The sequence below is a fragment of the Mirounga leonina genome, unplaced genomic scaffold (genome assembly GCF_011800145.1).
Source record: "Mirounga leonina isolate KUSES-001 unplaced genomic scaffold, KU_Mleo_1.0 Mir_150, whole genome shotgun sequence".
NCBI lineage: Eukaryota > Metazoa > Chordata > Mammalia > Carnivora > Phocidae > Mirounga > Mirounga leonina.
The window spans coordinates 23,117,740-23,142,907 of NW_023270374.1; the positions used below are offsets into that span (position 1 = coordinate 23,117,740).

The 25,168-nt window shown below is 47.9% G+C and overlaps 1 protein-coding gene across 2 annotated transcripts; it reads right to left on the minus strand.

Moving 5' to 3' along the window:
• Nucleotides 1-251: 251 nt before the first annotated feature.
• On the minus strand, nt 252-25,102 carry POFUT1 (protein O-fucosyltransferase 1). 2 transcript variants are annotated; one of them, XM_035006042.1, is made up of 7 exons: nt 24,883-25,102; nt 23,105-23,226; nt 18,277-18,459; nt 16,841-16,953; nt 7,022-7,214; nt 5,010-5,252; nt 252-2,158 (listed from the first exon to the last, which is right to left on the minus strand). In XM_035006042.1, exons 1-7 carry the CDS (start codon nt 25,013-25,015, stop codon nt 1,970-1,972), a joined length of 1,176 nt encoding a protein of 391 aa, XP_034861933.1. In that variant the 5' UTR covers nt 25,016-25,102; the 3' UTR covers nt 252-1,969. The 2 variants fall into 2 exon arrangements, with proteins under 2 accessions (XP_034861933.1, XP_034861934.1); XM_035006043.1 differs by lacking the exons at nt 252-2,158; nt 5,010-5,252; nt 7,022-7,214 and adding an exon at nt 15,461-16,548.
• Nucleotides 25,103-25,168: the final 66 nt, after the last annotated feature.

Here is a 25,168-nt window from a genome sequence, read left to right on the forward strand (position 1 = left end):
GCTCTTATGCCTGTTTTATCTAATGGGAGCCTTTCAACAACCCTGTCGGTTTTATCATCATTTTTATAGGTGAACACCTATAACCAACTGAGCCATCCAGGCACCCTAAGCTGAACACTCTTAAATGGTGCCCTACTGGGTCCATTTAAGAGTGGCAACTGGGTCAAAGAGGAGCAAAGTGCTTGCCTAAGGAACACAACTGAATCTGACTACAACCCGGCACCCTCTTGTCCAGAAACACAGCTGTTATCACTGCCAATGCTAATCAAAGTGGTCTGGACGGCCCGTTAGAGCCCCAGACTCTAAAGCATGTGCCTAGTGTGAGCCTGTGATCAGCAAATGAATTCAGCCAACAAAATCAGCCAATGAGCCACACCTTCCCAATGACCCCACGGAGGCAGGGGTGCTCAGGCTCCCGTACCTCTGAATGAAGCTTGTGAACAAGTCCAGACAGACGAGCCATCTCTCAGAGTCCACCCAGGATTTAGAATATTTTAGTTTTCCCAAAAGGGAAAACACAAAAGCCCTTTATCTAGTTTCTCTGCTTCAAGTCGGGCGACAGCTCTGAGCAACAAATGCCACCTTTAGTGTTTGAGATCCTTGTCGTTCTGCCACCTCTGGCCCAGTCCGCCTCGACAGAGACAGTGTTTCTTCCCAAAGGTAATCCGAGGGGGAGGCCCTGCATGGAGCTCTGGGCCTGGCTCTCATCAGTTTCCTCTACCTTCCCAGGATTAAAGGCCAAGGGAAGTCACACGGTAGGGAAGAGAACAGCAGGTGTTAGACATGAATTTTAGAACCAAAGGCCAAAACATCACAGACTCTTAGGAGTCATGGATTATCACAACTCTAGCATCTGAGAGACAGAGAAACTCACGATTTAATACCTTAAGCCTCATGGGGCTGGCAGAGATTCCACTGGATGGGAAGGGGCAGATTGGGAATCTGATGGCTTCTGGGTCAGAAGCTTAGCAAACATGCCCTGGTGAGAATATGGCCTGAGGGCTCCAGCCCCAGGAGGGAGGCTCGAGGGATAGGCCTTGGATAGCAACTTAACGGCAAAATTCTACAACCAGGCCCCTAGGGAGACAGGTGAAAGGGGAGAGGGCAGCCTTCAGAAGGATGCCACCAGGCCATCCAGCCAGGCCATCCAGCCCTGGGCCCTGGTGCTCCAAGATCTCGATGCAGCCAGGTTTGTGGCAGGCCACCAACCACTAGGAGACTCTGACAGCAATACCATGATGGTCTGGCTTGATGGCACTTGCTCCTTGCTTGGAATGTGCTTTGTGGGCAGCACTCACTGTCTGCAGAGTACTGCACAGCATCCTGATCAATAACTTCCATTTGCACAGTGTTTATAGTAAAGATGAGTGCTCATGCCCCAAACCCTGGAAATGGCCTCGGAAGACGGGCTGACAATGGCTCTGGCCAGGCAGTGGGGATGGCTCTGGCCTGCTCTAAGGGCTACTTTGGGTCATCTGGAAAAAGGGTCAATACAACCACTCTACCCCTGGCCTCATCCTCATTCAAGGTCACTTTAGGTATTTACGTTAATGAACTTCACTGATTTTTAAAAATGAGGGAGAGTTCTCGGGTAATCATGATCTCATATCAAAACTATAAGAATCTCTGTTTCTCTCTCTATAAAAAATCGCTGAAGAGATTAGCCCCCCAGGCTGCTCAGAGCAGGGCAGACCAAAAGACAGAGGTTGGACTGCTTTGCCAGTGTGCGAAATTCCCAGGAGAAACAGCAGGAGGCACACAGGGAGCAGAGATGCTCCGGCTCCAGGACCCTGAAAGCCCTGTGCCCTGGGAGATGGAGTCCTTCTCCTCCAGAAGTCCCTGGTGCTTTTCTGTCTCTAGCGGGGGAACAGAGGAGCTTGCACTCTTGGGAATCCATGCTGGGAGCACTGCTGGTTGCCAGGCCTGGCAAGTGGGACCAGCTCAGACTGGTGATGTGCTCCAGCCAGGATCAGAACTCATCCCGCAGCTGAGGGGGCTTGTCCATGCCGAAGAAAGAGGACAGCCTCCCCTGGAGGTCCCGTTCCCGCTTCACGAAGGCAGTGAAGGAGGAGACACAGTTGCCAATGAAGTGGTCAGCTTGGCCAAGGATGTACAGGTCGATCTGGGCCACTTCAGGCTTCAGGCTCACCACCTTCACCTGCATGAGGAAGGGAAGAATGTTTTCACCAGGGTGGTGACCAGTTCGGCCAAGGCCTGCAGCCATACCCTCAGCTCTCTTCCCTCATGCGGAAGTGACAGACACAGAAGGTGGGGCAGACAGGATTAGGACATGGGGTCAGGCATTCTGGCAGCAGTATTGCCCAGCGGCTGCGGAGAGGCAGAGGGAGAGGGGGAAGCAGGCTCCCCGCTGAGCAGGGCTCGATCTCAGGACCCTGGGATCATGACCTGAGCCAAAGGCAGACACTTAACCAACTGAGCCATCCAGGCACCCTAAGCTGAACACTCTTAAATGATGCCCTACTGCTCTTCAGAAAAAGATGACAAATCTTGAATGGGGCCTACAAAGCCCTGTTCAAGTCACCTCTCCACCTCTCCCCATCTCCCCTTGAGCTCCAGCCACTACCCACCAGGCTCCCTCCTGCCTCAGGACCTTTGCATGCACTCCCTCTGTTCGGGGTGCTCATCTTTTTGTCTGGTTAGTTCTTTTTTTTAAAAAAGATTTTATTTATTTATTTGAGAGAGAGAGAAGGAGAGACAGAGAACACGAGAGGGAGGAGGGTCAGAGGGAGAAGCAGACTCCCTGCCGAGCAGGGAGCCCGATGCGGGACTCGATCCCGGGACTCCAGGATCATGACCTGAGCCGAAGGCAGTCGCCCAACCAACTGAGCCACCCAGGCACCCTGTCTGGTTAGTTCTTACTTAACCCTCACTCTGCAGCTCCAGTCTCACCTCTGTGGACCCCAATCTAGGCCAGAGTCCTCTGCTCTACATTCTCCCAAACCACATTCCTTTACTTTGCAGCACACACCTCAGTTTGTAGTTTCTACTCTGATTAATATCTGTCTCCTGAACCTGATGGGGTCAGGGCTGTGGCAGCCTTCTGGTCACTGCTGGCTGGGGCCTGCCTCAATAAACATCTATTGACTGGACAAGCGAATGAGTGAGCCCCTGCCCCTACTCGAGCTCCTGGACCTCTCGTGCAGCATGTATTAGAGTTCTGTGCAAAGTCTCTTTTCCTGAGTCTAGACTGGGAGCTTTAAAGGGCAAGACCACATCTTATTTATCAGTATCCCCAGCTCAGCAGGGCCCCAGCTTAAATGAGGTGCAAGGGTGGGCTCTGAGCCCATGAGAAAGGGGCTGAGGAGTGGGGAAGGGCAAGAACAGTGGCACAGGAACAGGAAATAGAAAATGGCAAGAGGCTCAAGGTGTAACAAATATATCAACTCTAAAAACTCACAAAAAAACTCCCTGGGACTCTCCAAATGCTTCAACTTAGTACAGAGGTGCGGGTGTGGGCAGAGCTGGGGCTGAAAGTGCTTTGCTGTCACACAGAGATTTCTGATGTAACAAAAATCATCATCTTGCTCTGTGGATGGTAGCAAAGAAATAATACTAGTTTAATCATGGCCAAAATCCCCGAGCAATTCCACCCACGCTCTGAAACTTACCCGCTCTGTGTCAGGCCCACTATAATTAGCTCTGAGACCTCTTGGGTAAATTCTATCCCTTCTTGGTTTCCTCAGCTATAAAATACAGGGGTTGGGTTAGAGGAGTCCCAAGGGCTCCCGGCTCTGATGGTCTTCTTTAGCGTGGGTGGGTGGGAGGGAGGCCAGGATGCTCGGCTTCAGCACCTTCTCTACACGTCAGGGCTTCCAGCCCGTGTCTGGGGTAAAAGGGAGAACGGGGCCCCTCACATAAAGCCAAGGGTTCTCACTGCTAGAAAGCCAACCTTTTAAGGTCTCTGCAAGCATTTAGGGCTTTCATTCATCCACGAAATCTTGCTGAATGCTTACCATTAATTCAGTCATTTTATCGATACATACTTATTACCTACTCTCCACTGATAGAGTACCAAACACATCCACTCTTTATTCACACACTGAATATTTACTATTCACCACTTCCTTAAGCACTTACTAAGCACAAAAGAGCCTTCCCTTTATTCATCAATCACCTACTCCTACTACTGGTGACTGCTAACATTATTGAGGACTTGTTTTGTCCTGGAACTGTTTGTTTCTTCATATCTGATCTGCACTACCGCCCAATGAGATAGGACCGCTCTCAGTCCCACTTTACAGAGAGCTAAAGTACCTTGCACAAGATAGCACAGGGAGTAGTGCTCACATTCTCTGGCCCCAGAGTCCAAGCCCTTAATCTCTCTGCTACACTGGATTTCTCCCGAGGGCCCACTCTTTACGTCCTTATTCGACAGTTACTGAGCATCTACTGTGTTAGGCACTGTCCTGGACATTGGTGATGGCAAGGCCCCCAGATGCTGAGGAACAGAACAGTGAGTCAGCCTTGGACTCTGCCTTTAAGGAGCCACAACTCTTGGGAAATGGGCCGTGTCTCTGGCCTCATGCAGACTAGACAGTGCCTCCAGAGCAGATGTGATAAAATGCAGTGATGGCTTCAGTAGGAAGCTACAAGAGTGCAGGGAAATCTGGAGAGAATGTGCCAAGGTGTTTGGGCTGGGGTTTGAAGGAAGGATAGAAACTGGAGCAGAAGTGGGCATCTAGGGGCGCCTGGGTGGCTCAGATGGTTAAGCGTCTGCCTTCGGCTCAGGTCATCATCTCAGGGTCCTGGGATCAAGCCCCGCATCGGGCTCCCTGCTTGGCCGGGAGCCTGCTTCTCCCTCTCCCTCTACTGTTCCCCCTGCTTGTGCTCTCTCGCTCTGTCAAATAAATAAATAAAATCTTAAAAAAAAAAAAGAAGTGGACATCTAAGTGTCGGGAGGACATGAAGCGTGTAGAAGGAGCGGTGGGACCACCCTGGAGCTTTCTTGGATTCCCTTCCCCCTACACCCCCACTGAGACCATACACACCTTCCCTTTGAAGAGCTCTTGGATCTCGGGCACGTAACTCTCGGAATCCGTGGCGATGTAGACTGACTGGGCATTCAGCGCGTCCACCCAGAGCTTCACAGCCCGTCTGATTTCCTTCAGGTCAGGGAGGCACATAGTCAGGGTGAGAGGGGTGGCCGTGCTGCGGCTGTAGCCCACACACTGCGGGGAGGCCATGAAGTGGGAGCCCGCAGTCCCGTCCTTCAGCATGGCACAGGCATTCTTCTGCAGGGTCGTGGGGGGACAGGGTTAAAGACAGCAGCTGGCCCGGGGCCCCAGAAGCAAGAGCCACTAAGTGGAAAAAGGCTATATAGAAGCTCAACTATGTTTTTAAAAAAAAGTATTGAGGGAAGAGGGAAATGCATCAAGACAGTAACAGCGGCTGTTTCTGTAGAGTGGATACTGGCTTTTTACAAAATATGTTTTTCTTAGTCTTACTGGGTTATCTGGGACCTCCAGCAGAATTCTGAACCATGGTGGTGATAACGGGCAGCCTTATCTGATTTCTGACTTCAGTGGGAACACTTCTGGTAGCTCCCATGAAGTACATGTTTGCTGTGGGTTTCGGAGAGATAGCCTTTATCAAGTTAAGGTGGGTCCTTTCAATTCCCAGTTGGTTAAGAGGTTTTTGTTTTTAATCATGACTGAGTGTCGGCTTTTATCAAATGCTTTCTTGGCCTCTATTGAGATGATTATATGATTTTTCCTCTTTGGGTGCTAATATAGTGAATTTCATTGCATTCCTGGGATAAGGTTTACTTGTGTCGTATGCTCTTTAATATGTTATTGGAGTTTACTTGCTGATATTCTTCTTAGGATCTGTACATTTATGTTTGTGAGAATGAGCTCTACTCTTCTGAATTGACCTTATCCGAGTTTGGTTTAGTGTTATGCTAGCTTTGTGAAAAATAGCATGTTATGTCTTTTTATGTTCTAAGCATGTATAGATGGAAACTGTTTCTTAAAGGTTTGGCTAAAACCACTCACAAGATATTCTGAGCCTGGTTCCTTTTCTTTATGGAAGGAGGGCAGGAAGGGAGTCAATGTGTGACTATAATTGACCCTTGAACGACACAGGGCGTAGGGGCCGCCATCCCCACCCCGTATATAATTTTTGACTTCCCCCAAACTTAGCTACTAATAGCCTACTGTAGACCAAAAGCCTTACTGATAAAATAAACAGTTGATAAACACATATTTTGTATATGTTATATGTATCACATACTATATTCTTACAATAAAGGAAGCTAGAAACAAGAAAAAGTTACTAAGAAAGTCATAAGGAAAAGAAAACCCACGTACAACACCTCCCTGTAAAACCTCATCAGCATGTTAGGGAGCCCATGTGGTTCAAACCCATGTTGTTCAAGGGTCAACTGTACCTCCTCAATTGGCTCTGAGTGAATTTTGATCTAATTTCTATCCTTTGCAGTATTTTTCAAGTCTTCAACAATGAGCATTTCTAACATACATACATACATATATCCTCTTATGTAAATTAAGGAGATGTCTACATTTCTCCTGTTATTTTTACACAGAAGATAATCTGATGAGGTTTCTGCACATTTAAGCAGCCTCCAAATTTGGAGGATGACATCTTCAGCTTTGAGAGCCCCACCCAGTCTCCAGAGCCTGTTTTTCAACAAAGAGTCTACTGGCTAAACAATTAGCTGGACCACAAGACTCCTGGGCTCTGGGTGTCTCTCTGGCTTGCTGCCTGACTTGGAGTCTAGCTTGATGTTTATTTAACCATCTGCAAAATAAGGACAAAAATGGCTATTATTAAAATGAGCGCTGGCAAGCAAGCACTTTGCAGCTACATTTCTCATGTGTCTAAGGCAGGATCGTGGAACACAGCCCCGTGGACTTGGCTGAGTGAGACCTCTCTGCCCTGGCTGGGACTCGGTGCAGTGGGTTCAGGGTTCAACATCCACAGGCATGGGCCCTAATCAGGGACATGTCCAAGCCAGCCCTGAGAGGAAGGGAGAAATTACCCAGTCAGAGCCAATGCGCAGGTGAATGCCCACGTAGGGCCGGATGAGGTGGGTGCGGATGTGGGCCTCTCCCGTCCTCACCATCTCGTCTGACCATACCATGTACTTCTGGAGTGGCCTGTGTTCCTCCAGGACGGGGAACTGGGCCGGAGCCCCTGGCAGGGCAAGCACTGGATGTTCCTTTGGAGAAAATCTAGGCATGAGACCGAATGAGGGGAAGTTAGACAGAGGACACACAGCCTGGCCGCCTCCCCCACAGGACAAAGGATGGTGTTGCGCCATGCCCCAGAGACCCTGCAAAGGGGCCCCGCTAACATGCAAGAAGCACGAGAGGCTGAGAAACCCCAATAGGCTGATAAGGAACCGTGGCAGCGACAACAGGCACAATATACAATACTGTCCCGCCGCACAGAATTTACAACCCTCTTTGCTTGCTTAACAATTAAAAATTTACAGTAGAGCATTCCAACCTTTTGTATGTCATGCTGGCTTCCAGTCTGTGGTGTGGTAATTCACTCTGGGGTGGGGTGTCTGGACTGCGCCTCTGCCCTTTTACCCACATGGCGGGACTGGGACATGCAGCGGCTTCCAGAGGGCCGTGGACAGGTCAGGCTCACAGGCAATGTGTACACTGGGTGAGGCCATTCGTGCAACATTTAACATATATTTGTTGACTGCCTACTATGTGCTGGGGCCCAGGGGAGAACAAGACAAGCATGATCCCCGCCCTTGTGAAAAGCACCTGCCATCTACAGATGCCCTCGTCGTACCGTCCTGAAGGCTCTCCTTCCTCCTTGTACACAATGCACCTTGTAATTACTTCATCCTGTCTTTTCTACTAGACACAGACTTCTGAAGGCATGCTTCCATGTGACTAGGACGGTGTCTGGCGCATGTAAGAGCTCAGTGAATATTTGTTGACTGGATGAGTGAGGAGAGAACCCATGCTCCCTCTTCAGCTAAATCCAGAGTCTGTCCTAGCAACACGAAACATCCTGATAGTTCCATCAACTCGAATGCACTTTCAAGCTCCAGATCTCTGTATGCTTCTTGCCTTGACCTGGACTGCCTTCCCTCTGTCAGCCAAAAGCCTTTTCTTAAAATTCTGAAATTGGCATGGCCACTCTGGCAGTTTGGCAGTTTCTTGTAAAACTAGAATGCAGTTACCATATGCCCCAGCAATTATACTCTTGGGCATTTATCCCAAAGAAATGAAAACCTATATTCACACATGAACCAGTATACGAATGTTTAGAGCAGCTTTGTTCATAACAGCCCCAAACTGGAAACAGCTCTACTGTCCAAGTGACTAGCTAACCAAACCATGGTGCATCCCACCACGGAATCCGACAGCAATAGCAAGGAACAAACTACCGAGACAGGCAACAACGTGGGATGGATCTCAAGGGAGCCATGCAGAACGAGAGAAGCCAAGCCCTCAATCTTGCATACTGTGATTGCATTTATGTAACATTTTTGAAATGACATAACGGAGCAGAGAACAGAAATGGAGAAGAGATTAGTGGTTGTCAGGGGCTAGGGTGTGTGTGCCCGTGTGTGTGTGTGTGTGTGTGTGCGTGCACGCGCACACATGCATGGTTAAGGACATGGGTGTAGTCATATACTGGTCACAGAGGATCCTTGTGAAGTTAGAACTGTTCGGGTATTTTGACTGTGGTGGTGGTTACAACCTACATGTGTGTAAAATCGAACAGACCTAAATACACACACACACGTGCACATACAGAAGTGAGTACAAGTAAAACTAGGACAATCTGAATACGATGGGTGGATTGTATCAATGTCAACATCCTGGTTGTGATACTGCACTATAGTTTTGCAAAATGCCAGCAATGAGTGAACTGGGTAAAGGGTATCTGGGACCTCTCTGTATTCTCTTTTTTTTCTTTTCTTTCCTTCCTTTCTTCCTTCCTTGTCTTTGTATTATTTCTTACAACATGTGAATCTACAATTACCTCAATAAAAATTTCAATGAAAAGTTATTAAATATTTCAAAGCATAACAGGAAAATACAGAAAATAACTTTACAACCCACATACACATGACCCAAATTAGCAGATATTAATACTTCACTGTGTTTCAGATTTGTTATTTTTTTATTCTTTTTTAAGATTTTATTTATTTATTTGACACAGAGAGAGAGAGACAGCGAGAGAGGGAACACAAGCAGGGGGAGTGGGAGAGGGAGAAGCAGGCTTCCCACTGGGCAGGGAGCCTGATGCGGGGCTCGATCCCAGCACCCTGGGATCATGACCGGAGCTGAAGGCAGACGCTTAACGACTGAGCCACCCAGTTGCCCCTCAGATTTTTTAAAAAAGAGACACTGGTCTATCCCATCATCTTTCCCTCCTTTACTTCCTCTTCCCAGAAGATACAGTGGCTTTATGCATGACTACACTTTTACTATTTGTGCATAAAGGTATTATTCTGTGTGCTTTTCACACAATGTAATGGTAAAGGTCCAGGCTGTCGAGCCAGATGGCCTTGTGCTAATGTTGACTATGCCACCTACTAACTTGGGCAGGTGACTTACCCATTCTGTGCAGCAGTTCCCTTATTTGTATAATAGAGCTAATAATAGCTCCTGACTCGTAGGGCTCTTGAGAAGATTAAATGGATTAATATAAGCAAAGCATTTAGAACAGTACTCGGCACATAGAAAGCTCTTAAGAAATCCTGACTATCACCATCACCATCATTGTCCTATTGCATGAAACCCACTGCAACTTTTTAGAAATTCAACTTTATGTTTTAGAGACTTGGCCACGTTGACCGTGTTAGCTTCTCTCGAAGTTTTCCATTTTGCACGAATAAGCACAGCAGGGCTGCAGTGGGCACGCCCCTTTCTTCACACCCAACCCAAACACCTCGGTCTACAAACACCTCCCAACCCTCCAAGACCAGCTGCCACTCCCAAGCCTCAGCTCCTACGGGAGGGCTCCCTGTCCCACTTCTCCTTTGCTGCCGTCTGCACACTGACGTGCTCGACAGCCGTCTCCCCTGCTCTACCATCAGCCCTTATTGTTACTGTGCTCTCAGGCTGCAGCCTTCCTCAGAGGCCGTAAACAGGTGACATGTAATTGGCAGGGCTGGGACCAGACTGAGACCCGAAGGATGAGGAGCCATCCCTGCAAAGAGTGGGAGAGAAAGGTAGTCCTTCCTGACAGGGACGTTGAGAGCAAGGCCCTGCCTCCTTCATGTCCCTTCATCCTTCGCACTCAGTATGGTGCTCATCTACTGTCCCACATATGTACTCCGGGCACATCAGTGGATGCTGTGTATAGAGAAACTCCAGCTGGGTGGAGGAATCTCAGTAGTGGAGGGGTGGTGGGGAAGAACCCCAGAGGTTCACTGCACCCAGCAGCAAGAGAATATGCCTTTTTCAGCTGGACAGTGACCAGGCTAAGGGCCGGACCTAGGGCGCTCAGGGGCAGATGGAGCTGGTCAAGCTTTATTTCCAAACAACACCCTTAGCACTCCCTTTCTTTCCAAACAACACTCTCCTCTCTCATTGGGAGTAAATGAGCACATCAGTCTGGGCCTCTTGATGCTCATCAGGTCAGAGCTGATGTCCCAGTGGGGCAGCCATGTGCTGATCCAGATCTAGGGAGAGGGGATGGACATTCCAAATCTAGAATTCACCAAGGGTCAGCTGCAGATGCTCTCCAAGAGGTCAGAGAGCACACAGTTCCTGATTTCTCCTACTGTTCCACTGCCTGGGAGATCACAAACTCTTTCTACTTTTGAAATCTTTGGAGGTGACTTCAGAAAGGAGTTTGGCTGAGGGCCGGATGGTAGTAGGTGTTCAGCTCATATGCACTTCTTCTTCCTCTAACCCCTGACAACCTGGCCTGGTTTTTCTGGTAAGACCCCTGGATCCTCATTCCTTCAATCATTCATTCTAAAAATATTGATGTACCCATTGTGCGTTGAGGCCTGTGCTAGGGACTACAGATCAGAAACAGAGGGCGCAGACTCCGCTTTTGAGGGTCTCACTGATGGCATTGGGGGAGCTGGGAGTGAGGTGCATAGTTAAGAAACCAGGTTTTGGAGCAGACTGCCTTGGATTCAAATCCCAGCTCCACCATTTCCTGGTTGCATGACCATGGGCGTGTTACTTAAGCTTTCTATGCCTCGATTTCCTCATCTGTAAAAGGAGAATAACAATAGTGCTTACCTCACAGGGCTCTTGTGAGAACCAAATGAGTTCATACACGTAAGGCAAGTAGAACGTTGCCTGTCACATAATAAGGCTCGATCCGTGATTCACATACATGTACATATAAGATTATTATAATGAAACAAGTGTCATGTAGAGCCAGGATGTCAGCTTCTGTGACACAAGCCCTGGGCCAGTGTGTGTGGGAACTGTGGGGAGCGGAATAGCCCAGGCCCCTACCCTTGTGGGCTGATGCTGCAGCAGGGAAGACGGCTGTCGAGCACGTCAGTGTGCAGACAGCAGCAAAGGAGAAGTGGGACAGGGAGCCCTCCCGTAGGAGCTGAGGCTTGGGAATGGCAGCTGGTCTTGGAGGGTTGGGAGGTGTTTGTAGACCGAGGTGTTTGGGTTGGGTGTGAAGAAAGGGGCGTGCCCACTGCAGCCCTGCTGTGCTTATTCGTGCAAAATGGAAAACTTCGAGAGAAGCTAACACGGTCAACGTGGCCAAGTCTCTAAAACATAAAGTTGAATTTCTAAAAAGTTGCAGTGGGTTTCATGCAATAGGACAATGATGGTGATGGTGATAGTCAGGTTTTCCTAGGAGTTCCAAATACCTGTTACCTTCACGCCACAAGAATGGTTCAGCATAATGGTCCATGGTCTTTCAACATTTGATGTGCAATAAATATCTGTTGAATTAAACCTCTGCCAGGGTATTCACAGACTCAGAAGCAGCAGAGCTAGAAGGATTCTCAGAAATCACCTAGTGGGGAAGAAATACCTCTTACCCCTTCTCCTCGAATTAGCTGGACACATGGCAGCCCCAAGTAAAGAGATTTCTCTGTACTTCTTGCAGCTAAGATATGGCCATTTGTCTAAGAACTAGCCAACGAGATGCAAGAGGGCTATATGGGACTTCTAGAAAGGTTCCTTAAAAAGGTGAGGCTGTGCCCCCCTTCTGCCCTTTTTTCCTTCCAGCTGCCTGAGGCAAGGTTGTAATGGCTAAAGCTTCATCAGCCCTGTGAGGGGACACTGAGGATAAAAGCCGGGACTGGGTCAGCTGGGCGGAGTTGGCAGCCTGAGTCCTGACAACACAATAGAGCTGCCATCGAGTGGTGGGTTGCATACCTCAGTACTCCTCTTACTTAAGAAAGCAATACATTTCTATCTTCTTAATCTGCTGTTATTTGGGGTTTTCTGTAACATGTGGCTTAAATTAAGCCTGGTATACCTAGACCTGTGGCCATCCAAGCTTTTAGTTGATATACAAGAGGATTACTGGTTAAAGGTGGTGGTGGGAGGGACCTGAGTCCCTCCAGGTTGGCCCTGCATTGCCAGCCTCATGGCACTAGAGGCCCTTCTCAAGAACTCTGAGGAACAGTACAGAAACCACAGACCTTCTCACCCCCTTCATTTTACAGATGGAATGGTGGCCAGAGAAGGGAAGCAATCTACCTCGTCACACAGTGAGCCGGGGAAAAGCCTGACCCTTTCCAATGCCATTCTCCCTACACCCCTATCCCTGCCCCCAAAGGACAACTTTCTATAGCAAGCAAGTGTCCATTATTTTAGAAAATGTTTAGAATATATACACTCTTCAGCTCACTCCTACAAAGCACTCAGGCTGCTTATCAGCCTGCTTTGCCAGGGCCTATAAAGCCCTGTGCAATCTGACCCCTGCCCACTTCTTCTCCAAGCTCCTTGCCTGTATGGCAGATTAATTCTTCAAATCTCCTCTCGTTAGGTGGACTCTGTGTCCCCTCCCAACGGCATGAAGCAGAAGTGACACTGTCCCAGTCACCAGACCCAGGCTTTAGGAGCCAGCAGCTTCTATTCCCCTATTCACTCCCTGGTTATATCCTCTCAGAACTTGGCTGATATGCCATCAGAAGTCCAAGCCACATGGAGAGGCCTTGTGTACTCACACCAGCCAACTGCCCCAGCTGAGCTCCCCGATGACAGCCTGCATTACTGGCTAGCCACGAGCGAGCCCTCTTGGACATGCAGCCCAGCCGGGCTTCCAGACTCCAGCCCCAGCTGACAGCTGACTTCAACCACATGAGACCAAAAGCAAGAAGTGACTGGCTAACCCAAGCGTCCATCAACAGATGAACAGATAAAATGTGATCCGTGCACATAATGAACTATTCAGCCTTAAAAGGACTAAAATTTTGGGGCGCCTGGGTGGCTCAGTTGGTTAAGCAACTGCCTTCGGCTCAGGTCATGATCCCAGGGTCCTGGGATCGAGCCCCACATCGGGCTCCCTGCTCAGTGGGAAGCCTGCTTCTCCCTCTCCCACTCCCCCCGCTTGTGTTCCCTCTCTCGCCGTGTCTCTCTCTTTCTCTCCATCAATTAAATAAAATCTTAAAAAAAAAAAAAGGACTAAAATTTTGATGTATACCACAACGCAGATGAGACCTGAAGACATTATGCTAAGTGAAATAAGCTAGAAACAAAAAGACTAATATCATATCATTCTACTTATAAGAGACCTAGAATAGGCAAATTCAGAGACAGAAAAGTTGAATAGAGGGATAGGGCGGGGGGCATGGAAGAATGGGGAGAAGTTGTTTGATGGGTACAGAGGTTCTGTCTGGGGTGATGAAAACGTTCTGGAGATGGATGATGGTGGTGGCTGCATACAACAGGGCAAAGTACTTAATGCTACTGAATGTATACTTAAAAACGTGGTTACAAAATAACTAAATAACACACACACACACACACACACACTCTCTCTCTCTCTCCACTGGCACAAATACACATATACATCCCCGTAACCATTTTTTGAAATCTTGTGTTTGTTTAGAACTGATCCTGCTAGCAATATTTACTAACCTGGTAAATAATGATATCAATCCCTCCTCAGAAAAGGCAGTTGAGTAATACTTGATCACAAACTACACACAGTAGTTTCATTTTAAGCTAACCTGTGTAGGTATATAGGTGTGTATAAAAGTACCGGAGGATGGAAGTATATACATCAAGCTGCTAAGAGTGTTTTTTGAAGGGAGTGGTGGATTATGAGCAAATGTAATTCTCTTCTTTATTAAAAATTTAAAAATCTCCCACCCAATCTGTGGTGGGTTCTAAAGGATATTTATAGCAAGAAGTTAGATGTTTAACATGGATTGAAACTTTGTACAGTTGGGATTCTAGAAAGATGGAAAACCAAAAACCAGAACTGCCTCGCTGACCCCTGTCAACCCACAGAACTCTGAGAAATAATTACCCACTGCTGGGGAACCATTCCAAAACTGGTTTATTATTCAGTAACAAACGATGGAACAGTCCCCATTCTCCTCCTCACTCACTCCAAGAAGCCACACTGGCTGTCTGCCCCTCCACCACACCAAGCCTGTTCCTGCCTCAGAGCCTCTGTGCTCCATGTCCCCACCATGAAGAACTACCTTTCCCTCCAGCTTTTTCCATGGATGGCTCCTTCCCTTCAGGTCTCTCATGGCCTGAATGTTTGTGCGCCAGCCCCCCCCGCCCTCTCCGATTCATAGTTGAGGTCCCAACCCCCAATGTGATGATATTAGGAGGCAGGGCATTTGGGAGCCAATAAAGTTTAGTTGAGGTCATAAGAATAGAGCCCCCATGATGAGATTAGTGCCTTATAAGTGAGCCTGCTCTCTAACATGTGAGGACACAGCAAAAAGGTAGCAAGCAAAGATCACTGGAACCCAACCATGCTAGCACCCTGATCTTGGACTTCCCAGCCTCCAGAACCATGAGAAATAGCGTGTTGTTTTAGCCTCCAGGCTGTGCTATTTTGTTATAGCAGCCCGAGCTGACTGAGATAAGGTCTTGGCCCTAAAACCACACATCACCTGTTTATGTCCTTCGTGGCATTATATCTTCTGGAAACAAGGAGGTGATCAAATGGAAATACCCTATCTGAGATCAACCACGAGGGAGGAGTAGAACCTGCCATGACTGAGTATCCTCAGTAGCTCCTGAATTAGCTCAGAAATCCCAAATGGGAATTGGCAGCTGTTACAGGCACAGCTATTCTCCACGGTGATTAAGAATGGGTGCTCTGGGAGCGCCTGGGTGGCTCAGCTGTTAAGCATCTGCCTTTGGCTCAGGTCATGATCCCAGGGTCCTGGGATCGAGCCCCGCATCGGGCTCCCCGCTCAGCGGGAGGCCTGCTTCTCCTTCTCCCACTCCCCCTGCTTGTGTTCCCTCTCTCGCTGTGTCTCTCTGTGTTAAATAAATAAATAAAATCTTAAAAAAAAAAAAAAATGGGTGCTCTGGAATCAGACTGCCTGGGTTCAAATCCCAGCTTTGCCACTTTAAGCTGTATGACCTTGGGCAAGAGACTTCACTCCTCTTTGCTTCAACTTCCCTATGTGTAAAGCACAGAAGACAGTAACTCCTGTCGCACAGACTTGTGGAAGGATCCAATGAGTTATCACCTTAGAAGACTTAGGTAGTGAAATGAAAACTTAGAACGGTGTTTGGCACGCAGTAGGCACTAAATAAATAGCAGCTTTATTATGTATTAAAGAGTTACATTCGGCCTGCAGCTGCCCTCTCAACAGCTGGGTTACCCTGGGCAAGCTATCTTACTTCACTGAGCTGTTTCCTTATCTGCCAAATGAAAATCAATCATTAAACCCACTTCATAGAGTTTCCCAAAGTTTCTCTTTATATGAAATAAAGCATGTGAATAATAATATTAATTGCTAATACTGGCTGGCCCCCTACGATGAACCACGCGCTCTATGCCCTCGGAGGCAGATGCCACAGGGCTCCTTCCGTTCAACCACGAGGATATTCAGGCTGGAGAGCTGGAGAGGCTGCTCAGGGGCTCCTGAGAAAGAGGCAGGGCTGAGTCCGAGCCCAGGTCTGTCTGATCCTGAGCGCGGACTCCTTTCTCTACATCAGTGCATCCTTGGTCTACAGAATGCCGAGGGCTATGACCATGTATGACTTCACATGTTCCTCACAGCCCTGAACCCAAGTCTTACTTTTAAGCTCACGTTCCTTCTTGCCATGCTATAGCATCAAGGCAAGTGCTCTCTGTTTGTTAGCATCATTATAACTGGTATGCGGCTCCCTGAAGGCTGAGGCTGGGTCTTCCTCATTTTTATAGATCACCTCTGGCCTTTGAGCACTATGTCTCCTACGTGACAGACGCCTATAAATATTTCACAGTCTGTGCCTGTGCCCTGCTAACCTATTTTTTTTAATAGGGCCTACTGGAATGCAATTAATAAAGCACATCCAATTATTATCAGGATGACATCATTTCTCAGTCTGCACCTGAAGTTGCTTTTCTCTAGAAGCTGCTTCCAATTCTCACCTTGTGAAGAGGAAGGTAACAGGGGAGTGATTCTCACGCCTAGAGGAGGAAATCAAGACCCATGTGACTGCACAATACTCTTTTTATGACATCCTTTATCAGCCGATAAACTCTTGCTCAACCTTGTGGCAGGTCAACGTCCCACCGTGTCAGGCGTTGAGATGGGAACACATCACACAGGATCCCAAGTTCAACAGACAGAAGGGCCACACCTTTGGTCTCAAACATCAGGGTGTGGTACGGCGGGGAGAGGGTCAGGAAAGTGCTTGCTGCATTCTCAGGGGCCCCATGCCCCTCCCCTAAACCCAGCAACACTGCCCCCTCCAAGTACCTCTGGATCCACTGGTCTTTGTAGGAGGCGCTGAAGGAAATGCCTGAAAAAAGTTCAGACTTGTTGAAACTCACATGAAACTGATCCCAAAATGGCCCAAAGGGATTTCCTTCCTGCAGAAAGAGAGAGATCAAAGACTTACTGAGGAGGGAAAGCCCTCTCGGTATGGGGCCAAGGAACTGTGGGTGGGGGAACCCTGGTAGACTAGACTTAGGTTGAAACCCCTCATAGAATGGCCAATAGGAATGTCACTTTGTAAATCCTGAGCTGGGGACTAAGGAGAGCAACTCAGCCTCCAGTCTGGTTTCCAGCAGACGTTCACCACAGTGTCTAAAGGAGTCTTACCCACTGACATGCCACATCCCACTGACCCTGCAGCTCTAGTGGGGGTAGAGGAAGGAAGTGGATCTTGAATTTGGGCTTTAGATCTTGGACTAGAGCTTTCAGAGACTTTCAGACCAGCTAACACAATGCCCTTATTTTCAAGATGGAAACCAGGGCCCAGACAGCGTAAGACCCTTGTCCAAGGTCACACAGCAAGTAAGGGCAGTGTCGTGGCTATAAGCCAAGCCTCCTTTCTCAAATTTCATGGCTCTTTCAACTACCCTCCCTAGACTTTAGCATAAGCACTGAAAGACATACTGGGGATTGTCTTATTCCCAAAGTACCAGAAAATTACAAATTTCTCCTGATGAAATATGACTGTTTCTTATTTACCTGCTGAAAGGCAGGAATGTATACAAGATAAGAGGGTGGATAATGGAGCCAAATTACCTGGAGTTGAATCCCAGCTTATTTGCTATGTGACCTTGGGCAAAATATCAAAACTCTGTATTGCACTCAGTGTCCTCTCTATAAAACGGGGATATTAATAGTACTTCCCTCCCGGAGCAGTTGGAAGATTAAGTGGGTTAATATGTGTAAAGCTCTTGTGGTACCTGGCTTGTAGTAAGTGCCATAGAAGTATTAGATATTATTTGGGGCACCTGGGTGGCTCAGTTGGCTAAGCGTCTGACTCAGTTTCGGCTCAGGTCATGATCTCAGGGTTGTGAGATCGAGCCCCCAGTCATCAGGCTAGTGGAGCCTGCTTAAGATTCCCTCTCCCTTCCCTTTCCCTGTGCCTCTCCCCCTACTCTCTCTCTCGGTCTGAAAAAAAAAAAAGTATTAGTTATTATTACTCATGTGGCACTTTACAGTTTATAAGCACTCCTGCACCTGGCCCTGTGACATTACTGAGTGAGACAGAGCAGGGATAAAGGCTCAGAGGAATCAAGGTCCTCCGCCCAAAGTGACACTGCTGACAGACGTCAGAAATGGGACTTAAATCTCCATCTTTCTACACTAACCCTTCTAGTGCCTTTCCCCACATATTGTTGTCACAGTGTCTCAGGGGCCTAGAGGACATGGAACAGGCAGAAAGGGTCCCCCAGACCCACCTTCATGGGGCATGTCTTCTTATCAGGGCTTCGCTGGGCTGCCACCTCAAAGCAGTATGCCACCCGCCTCTCGGGGGGCCAGTGAGTGGGTGCCAGCTTTTCCATGAAGTTCTCCAGGCTGATAACTCGATGGTAGGCCTGGAGGGGCTCCAGCTTGAAGTACTTCTGGTAGGACACATGGAGCTACAGGAAAAGGTGCAGAAGGAGAGGCAGAGATCCCTCCTCAGTATCCTAGTGGCTCTTCTAATAAGACATTCATTAAAACCATACACTCCAAGACCCAGACAGCTCAGACTATAAGCCAATTAAAAACTTTCAGAAAAGGACACCAAAGCTAGAAGAGAAAAAGACTGGGGAGAATTTATCTGCAAACTAACGAAGAAACAGTAACATCTTTTGTGTTCAGAAATGCTTGCTGATCTAGATGAAAAAAGACAAATGATGTAAGGGAAAATGTGAGCAAAGGACAGAAGTGAACAACTCACACCAAAGAAAACCCACATAGCCAATACACTCAAAAGATGTACAAACTCACAAGTAACTAGAAAAAAGCAAGTCACAGTTACAAGGCCACTTCTCACTTATTAGACCAGCAAAAATTTAAAAGCTTAACTTTAATTGTTGGAAGGGAAGTGGGGAAATAGGGGCTGCTGTATATGGCTGGTAGTCGAAATGTACATTCTGGAACAACTACTTTAGAATGTAATCTTGCAGCATCTACTAGAATTTAAAATGTTCCTTCCACCTCCCTGTATTTTCCCTAGAGAAGCTTTTCCACTTTGCATGGGAGATGGGTACAGGTATGCTCAGTGCCACAGCAGAAGTACAAGAAAGACCTCAGAAGGAGTCACACTGAAGACATTACGTCCACGACAGTGGCTGCCTCTGGGGCTGGGAGGAGGGAGTGAGACTAGCCTCGGGAGCCACGGGAGACTTTATCTTTCAACAACTTCATCTGTAATATTATATTTCTTTTATTTAAAAAAGAAAGATGAAGCAAAGAGAAAATGTTAAATAATGATCACTTCTAGAGGTGGGTACATGGACGGTGATTATATTAATCTCTGTAGTTTTCTAGATTTTAAAAAAGTTCCTTAGAACACCATGGAATAAAAATTTAGACTTTATCCTATAGGTCAGGGTTCCCAAGCATGTTCCACTAGTTCATGGGGATAATCTGCAATCAAAAGGCTCCAGAGTTAAATAGACCTGGGAAATGCTGTGTTAAGCTGATTTCTTTACTATAGGACTTCTCAGTATGCTAATATGTATTTTGAATCTCCAGTTTTGGAGGATGGGGAATTGAGAATATAATTTCCCAAACTGATTTCCTTCATGAGCCATTGCCATTTCAATAAACAATTTGGGATATTTAACTATTAGCAACAAGGTCTTGCTGAAGGATTTTATTTTTTTGAAGATTTATTTACTTTTTAAAGACTGTATTTATTTATTTATTTATTTGACAGAGAGACAGCGAGAGAGGAAACACAAGCAGGGGGAGTGGGAGAGGAAGAAGCAATGCGGGACTCGATCCCAGGATCCTGAGATCATGACCTGAGCCGAAGGCAGATGCTTAACAACTGAGCCACCCAAAGTTGTCCCAGATTTATTTATCTACTTTTTAGAGAGAGAGAGAGAACATGAGCGGGAGGGGCAGAGGAAGAATCTCAAGCAGACTCCAAGTTGAGCACAGAGCCTTACACGGGGCTCAATCTCATAACCTGAGATCACAACCTGAGCTGAAACCAAGAGTCGGATGCTTAACTGACTGTGCCACTCAGGTGCCCCTTGCTGAAGGATTTCGAACAGAAGTAATAAGAGATTTGCCTTTTAGAAAGATCACTCTGGTGGCAGAGGAGAGAACATATGGATGGTAAGATTAGGGTAGGAAGAGGAATAAGGAGGTTACTACAACGGTCCTTTTATTTGTTCAAGTACTCACTCAACATGTATTTTTGAGCATTAAGTCCAAGTGAAGATGGAGGGCATGGACAGCTTAGGAGAGGTAAAGGAAGGTGGAGTAGAGGGTAAAAGGAGGCATTTAGGATGACTTCTAGGTCCCTGGCTTGGTATGCAGGTGAATGGAGGTAACATAAACTAAGGCTGGGCATATAGGAAGTGACACAGGTTTGAGAGGGGAAGATGCCAAGTTCAGCTCTGTCTCTGAATTTGAGGTATCTTTGGGACATCCAAGCAGACTCAAGGGCTTAGGAATTAGAAACACAGGCTTATGATCAGAGGAGAGTCTGGGCCACAGATAAGATTGGGAGGTACGTGGAGAATAGTGAAAGCCACAAGACTCAACAGAAATTTATAGCAAAGCAAATGATGGTAATAATAGCAACTAATGTTTATTGAGTGCTGACTTGGTGCCAGGTGCTGTACTCATCACATTTCATGGACTTGCTCATCTAATTCTAAGAGGTAGAAATACAACCATCTCCAGTTTACTTATGAAGAAACCCAGGCAGACAGACTCTTGATAACTCATCTGAGGTCACATAGCTAATAATGGAAAGAGGAGACACACCAACATTTATTTTTTATTTTTATTTTATTTTATTTTTTTGAGAGAGAGAGCATGCATGCATGGGAGAGGGTGGGGGTAGTGGGAGGGGCAGAGGGAGAGAGAGAGAGAGAATCTTTTTTTTTTTTGAGAGAGAGAGAGAACGAGTGTGCACAAGCAGGGGGAGGAACAGGCAGAGGGAGAGGGAGAAGCAAGCTCCCCGCTGAGCAGGAAGTCCGACACAGGGCTCAATCCCAGGACCCTGGGATCAGGACCTGAGCCAAAGGCAGAGCCACCCAGGCGCTCCGAGAGAGAGAATCTTAAGCAGGCTCCACGCCTAGCACAGAGCCCAACTCGGGGCTCAATCTCACAACCATGAGATCATGATCTGAGCCGAAATCAAGAGCTGAACGCTTAACTGACTGAGCCACCCAGGCACCCCAAGGCACACCAACATTTAAACAGTGAGTGGAGAGAGAGAAGCCCCCCATACAGCACAAAGAGAAAAATGCTGAGAAGTCAGGCTAAAGCAGGAACAGACTATGTCTTAGAAGACAGGAGAATAGGGATGAGAGGCTCACAGTTCCAGGTGCCACCCAGGAGGATAGCTGGAAGACTAAGAAATGACCCCTAGATTTGGCAATTCTGAGGTCCCTGGTGGCCTCTGTGAGAACAGTCCCAGTGGGGAAAGGGAGCCTAATGGGATGGGTTGAGTAACCCATAGAAAGTAGAGACTCAGAAAGATTCTTGGCTGAGAAGTCAAGGCGAGAGAAAGAAAACAAGGCAGAGGGAGACAGACAATGTCTAAACTATAACAGTGAGTGCAAAAAATCAGCACATCAGTGGCTCCCAGTTACTGAGGACTTCCTATGTCCTAAGCACTTTTCACTGATGAACTATTGATTCTAAGAGAGAGGCATACAATATTCAAGGCATGCTATAATCACTAAGTCATTATGGGAGGTAATCACTGTTACTACCGGCCTCTTTTATTTATTTATTTATTTTTAAAGATTTATTTATTTGACAGAGAGAGAGAGAGAGACCCAGCGAGAGAGGGAACACAAGCAAGCAAGCAGGGGGAGTGGGAGAGGGAGAACCAGACTCCCTGCTGATCAGGGAGCCCGATGTGGGGCTCGATCCCAGGACCCCGGGATCATGACCTGAGCTGAAGGCAGACGCTTAACGACTGAGCCACCCAGGCGCCCCTCTACCGGCCTCTTTTAAAGATGAGAAAACTGAGGCACAAAGAAATCAAGTACTCTGTCCAGGCTACACGGTTAGTTAAGTAGTAAAGCCAAACTACGATCTCAGGTCCGTTGGCTTTTTTTTTTTTTTTTAAGATTTTATTTATTTATTTGACACAGAACGAGAGAGAGAGTGCACAAGCAGGGGGAGTGGCAGGCAGGCAGAGGGAGAGGGAGAAGCAGGCCCCCGCGGAGCAGGGAGCCCAACGCGGGACTTGATCCCAGGACCCTGGGATCATGACCTGAGCTGAAGGCAGACGCTTAACCAAATGCGCCACCCAGGCGCCCCAGGTCCTCTGGCTTTTAACCTCTAACTGATAAAAACCTCTCTTAATATAGACATGCAAAATAATAATAATAATAAAAACCTATGCAGAGAAAAGGCTGTAAGAATGATATGCATTTTGTACATACAAATATAATTTTTTAAAGTTTATTAAAAACTTTTAGAGTCAATTCATTAGATTAATTCAGTTCCTACTGCCAGGCCCCTGGGGATACAGTGTGAACAACGACAGACATAGGATCAGTGGAAGACACAAAGAAAAAGCAAGGAATTAGAGGATGTTGAGTATCACCATGATGGGGTGAGACAGCTCTGGAGCCAGACTGCCTGGGTTTGTGGCCTTGAACACAATATTAACTAACCTGTGCCTCAGTTTCTCCTTCAAACTGACAATAGCATCCATCACCCTTTGACTAATGGGATGAGCAGAAGGTGGGACCAACCAGGGGTGGAAATGGAGCTTTAAATTCAGATCAGACATGGGCTTGAGTACCAGCTCTACTATTCACAAGCTGTGTGACCTTGAGGAGGTTACCTAACCTCTAGAAGCCCATTTTCTCATAGGAATGTGATAAGGGAGAAAAGAGCTAGTCCTAATGCAGTGCTCAGAACAGTGCCTGGCAGACAGAAGGCACTGGATAAGTGTTAGTCAGTTAGCCAGGGAAGACAGTTTGGGGTGGGGACTGGGGAAGGCTCAGAGGAGCAGGAGGTAAAGCCCAGAGAAGGACTTGGTGTCAAGAGGGGGTAAGCAGGACTGGGGTACGATGGATAAGGGGAGGTACTCACATTGGTGAAGGGAGGCCTGTGATGCTGGTACTCAATCCAAGGGGGTACAGCCAAGGTGCGGTTCAACAGCTTTGCAAAAGCCAGGGAGCCCAAGAAGTGATCAGCCTGGTTCCCGAAGCGCCCTGGATGGTATATGGTGGTTGAGGTGAGGCCTGGGACACCGAGGGCATGGGGCATGCAGGATTTGGAAAGGATGCAGGGCCAGGGGTGGGGAGGGCCAGGACACCAAGGAGAGCCAGGGGAGCTGGCAGCATAGGATCAAGTCTGGACTCGTGGGTCTAACACTCAAGGCCCTCAAGTCCTACCTTTCTGCCTCAGTCGCTCTAGGTTCCTTGCCACCTCCCATCCTGACCCCATGCCTTTGCTCCTGTTTTCTTTCATCCAAGGGTGCCCTTCCACCTCTATCTCCATTCATCTGTGCATGAAGGGGCAACTCCAACACCTCATTCACTGGAATCCTTTCATCAACTCCCTGCTATACTCAATCCCCTCCTCTGCCTCCCACTTTGGATTGGAACTATTTATGGTTCTTCGCTTTTCCTCAAATGTCCTTTCCCACTTTCTGGCCTTTGTACTGGCTGTTTCTTCAGCCTGTGAATACCTCAGGAGCAAGGACCCTGTCTGATTCTTTTCGTTAGCCCCCGCATGACATCCATTCATTCATTCCACAAATACTGAGAGGCCACAATGTGCCAGGCTCTCTGTTTGGTGCTGGAATACAGGATTCAGCAAGAAAGATAAGGTCTCTGCCTTCGAGGCACTCACAGGCCAGCGAGAGAGACAAGTATATAGTGGTAAACGAGTATATAGTGGTAAATTCTGATAATTTCAAGGAAGAAATGGAAAAAGTTTGGTGATAGAGAACAGTTAGGTGGAGATTATTTGTGTTGAGGTCATCAAAGCCCTTTCTGGTGACATTTAAGCTGAGACCTAAGAATGGGAAGGAGTTGACTTGGCAGAAGTGAAGAGGAAGCTTTTCCAGTCAGAGGGAATAGCACAGGTTTCAGAACCTGAAAATGTGTGAGGAACAGAGAGGGAATAAGAGTGGCTACAGCTGGAGGATCTGGGGAGAAGGGAGTGGTAGTAATGATGGGCGGAGGGCCAAATCATCAGGGTCTGGAGTCTGGAGGGTTTTAAGAAGGAATGACTTTTACAATGACAATCCACCATCCCATTTAAATTGCAGCTTTTAGATTCTCCATTACTCTTCTCTATTTTATTTTCCCATAGTGTTCATCCTCTTCTAAGATACTATGTATAATTACTCATTTTTTATCTTTTATTGTCCGTATCTTTTGTCTATTGTGTGTATCTTTTATTGTCTGTCTTTCCTAGCTAAAATGAAAGTTCTACAAAGGCATGGCATTTTCTGTCTTACCACTGCTGTATCCCCAGAACAGAAAACAGTCCCGGGCACAGAGTAGGGGTCCTATTAAGTATTTGTTGAACGATGAAAGAATCGTCCAGAGCCAACGTTGAGTCAGTGACACCAAGTCCTGCCCCGCTAACTCCATTTACTGAACTCTGGGCTGGCTTAGACCTTGCACAAGACACATAACCTCTCCTGGTCTCAGTATCCTCATCTGCCAAATGGAAGGTTGGACACAGAGGCCCCTCGGGGCCGTTGCAACTGAGGCAGAGAGGCGAGGAGCAGGCCATGCCCCGCGCTGGGGTTCTCTCCTGGACATGTCAAGGTATCTCTGGGCGCCTCAGAAGAGGGCCTTCTCCTCTCTGGGCCTCAGTTTCCCCATTCGAGCAGAAGGCTCGGGAGGCCTTACCCATGCATGGGCAGTAGAGCAGGTAACCCGCCGGGTCCCAGGAGCCCGCGGGCAGCCCCGGGAGCGGCAGAATCAGCAGCAAGAGAGACACACGCAGCGGCAAGGGGGACGATGCCCACGCGGCGGCGCCCATGACGGCTCCGGAGCCCGAGCGCGCCGCGGTGCGGAGGCGGGGAGAAGAGGGACGCGGGCGTCCGCCCCGCTCCCGGCGGTCCCCGCGCGCTGCCCGCGCGCCGCCCCGGCCGCTCTAGCCGGCGGGCGGGCGGGACCATAGAGAGCCCGCGGC

Coding starts and splice junctions, on each gene's coding strand:
- POFUT1 (XM_035006042.1), bottom strand. CDS start 25,015: ATGGGCGCCGCCGCGTGGGCATCGTCCCCCTTGCCGCTGCGTGTGTCT. Junction 23,227..24,882: donor GCTCTACTGCCCATGCATGG/GTAAGGCCTCCC, acceptor TATACCATCCAG/GGCGCTTCGGGAACCAGGCT. Junction 5,253..7,021: donor TGCGCATTGGCTCTGACTGG/GTAATTTCTCCC, acceptor ACGACCCTGCAG/AAGAATGCCTGTGCCATGCT.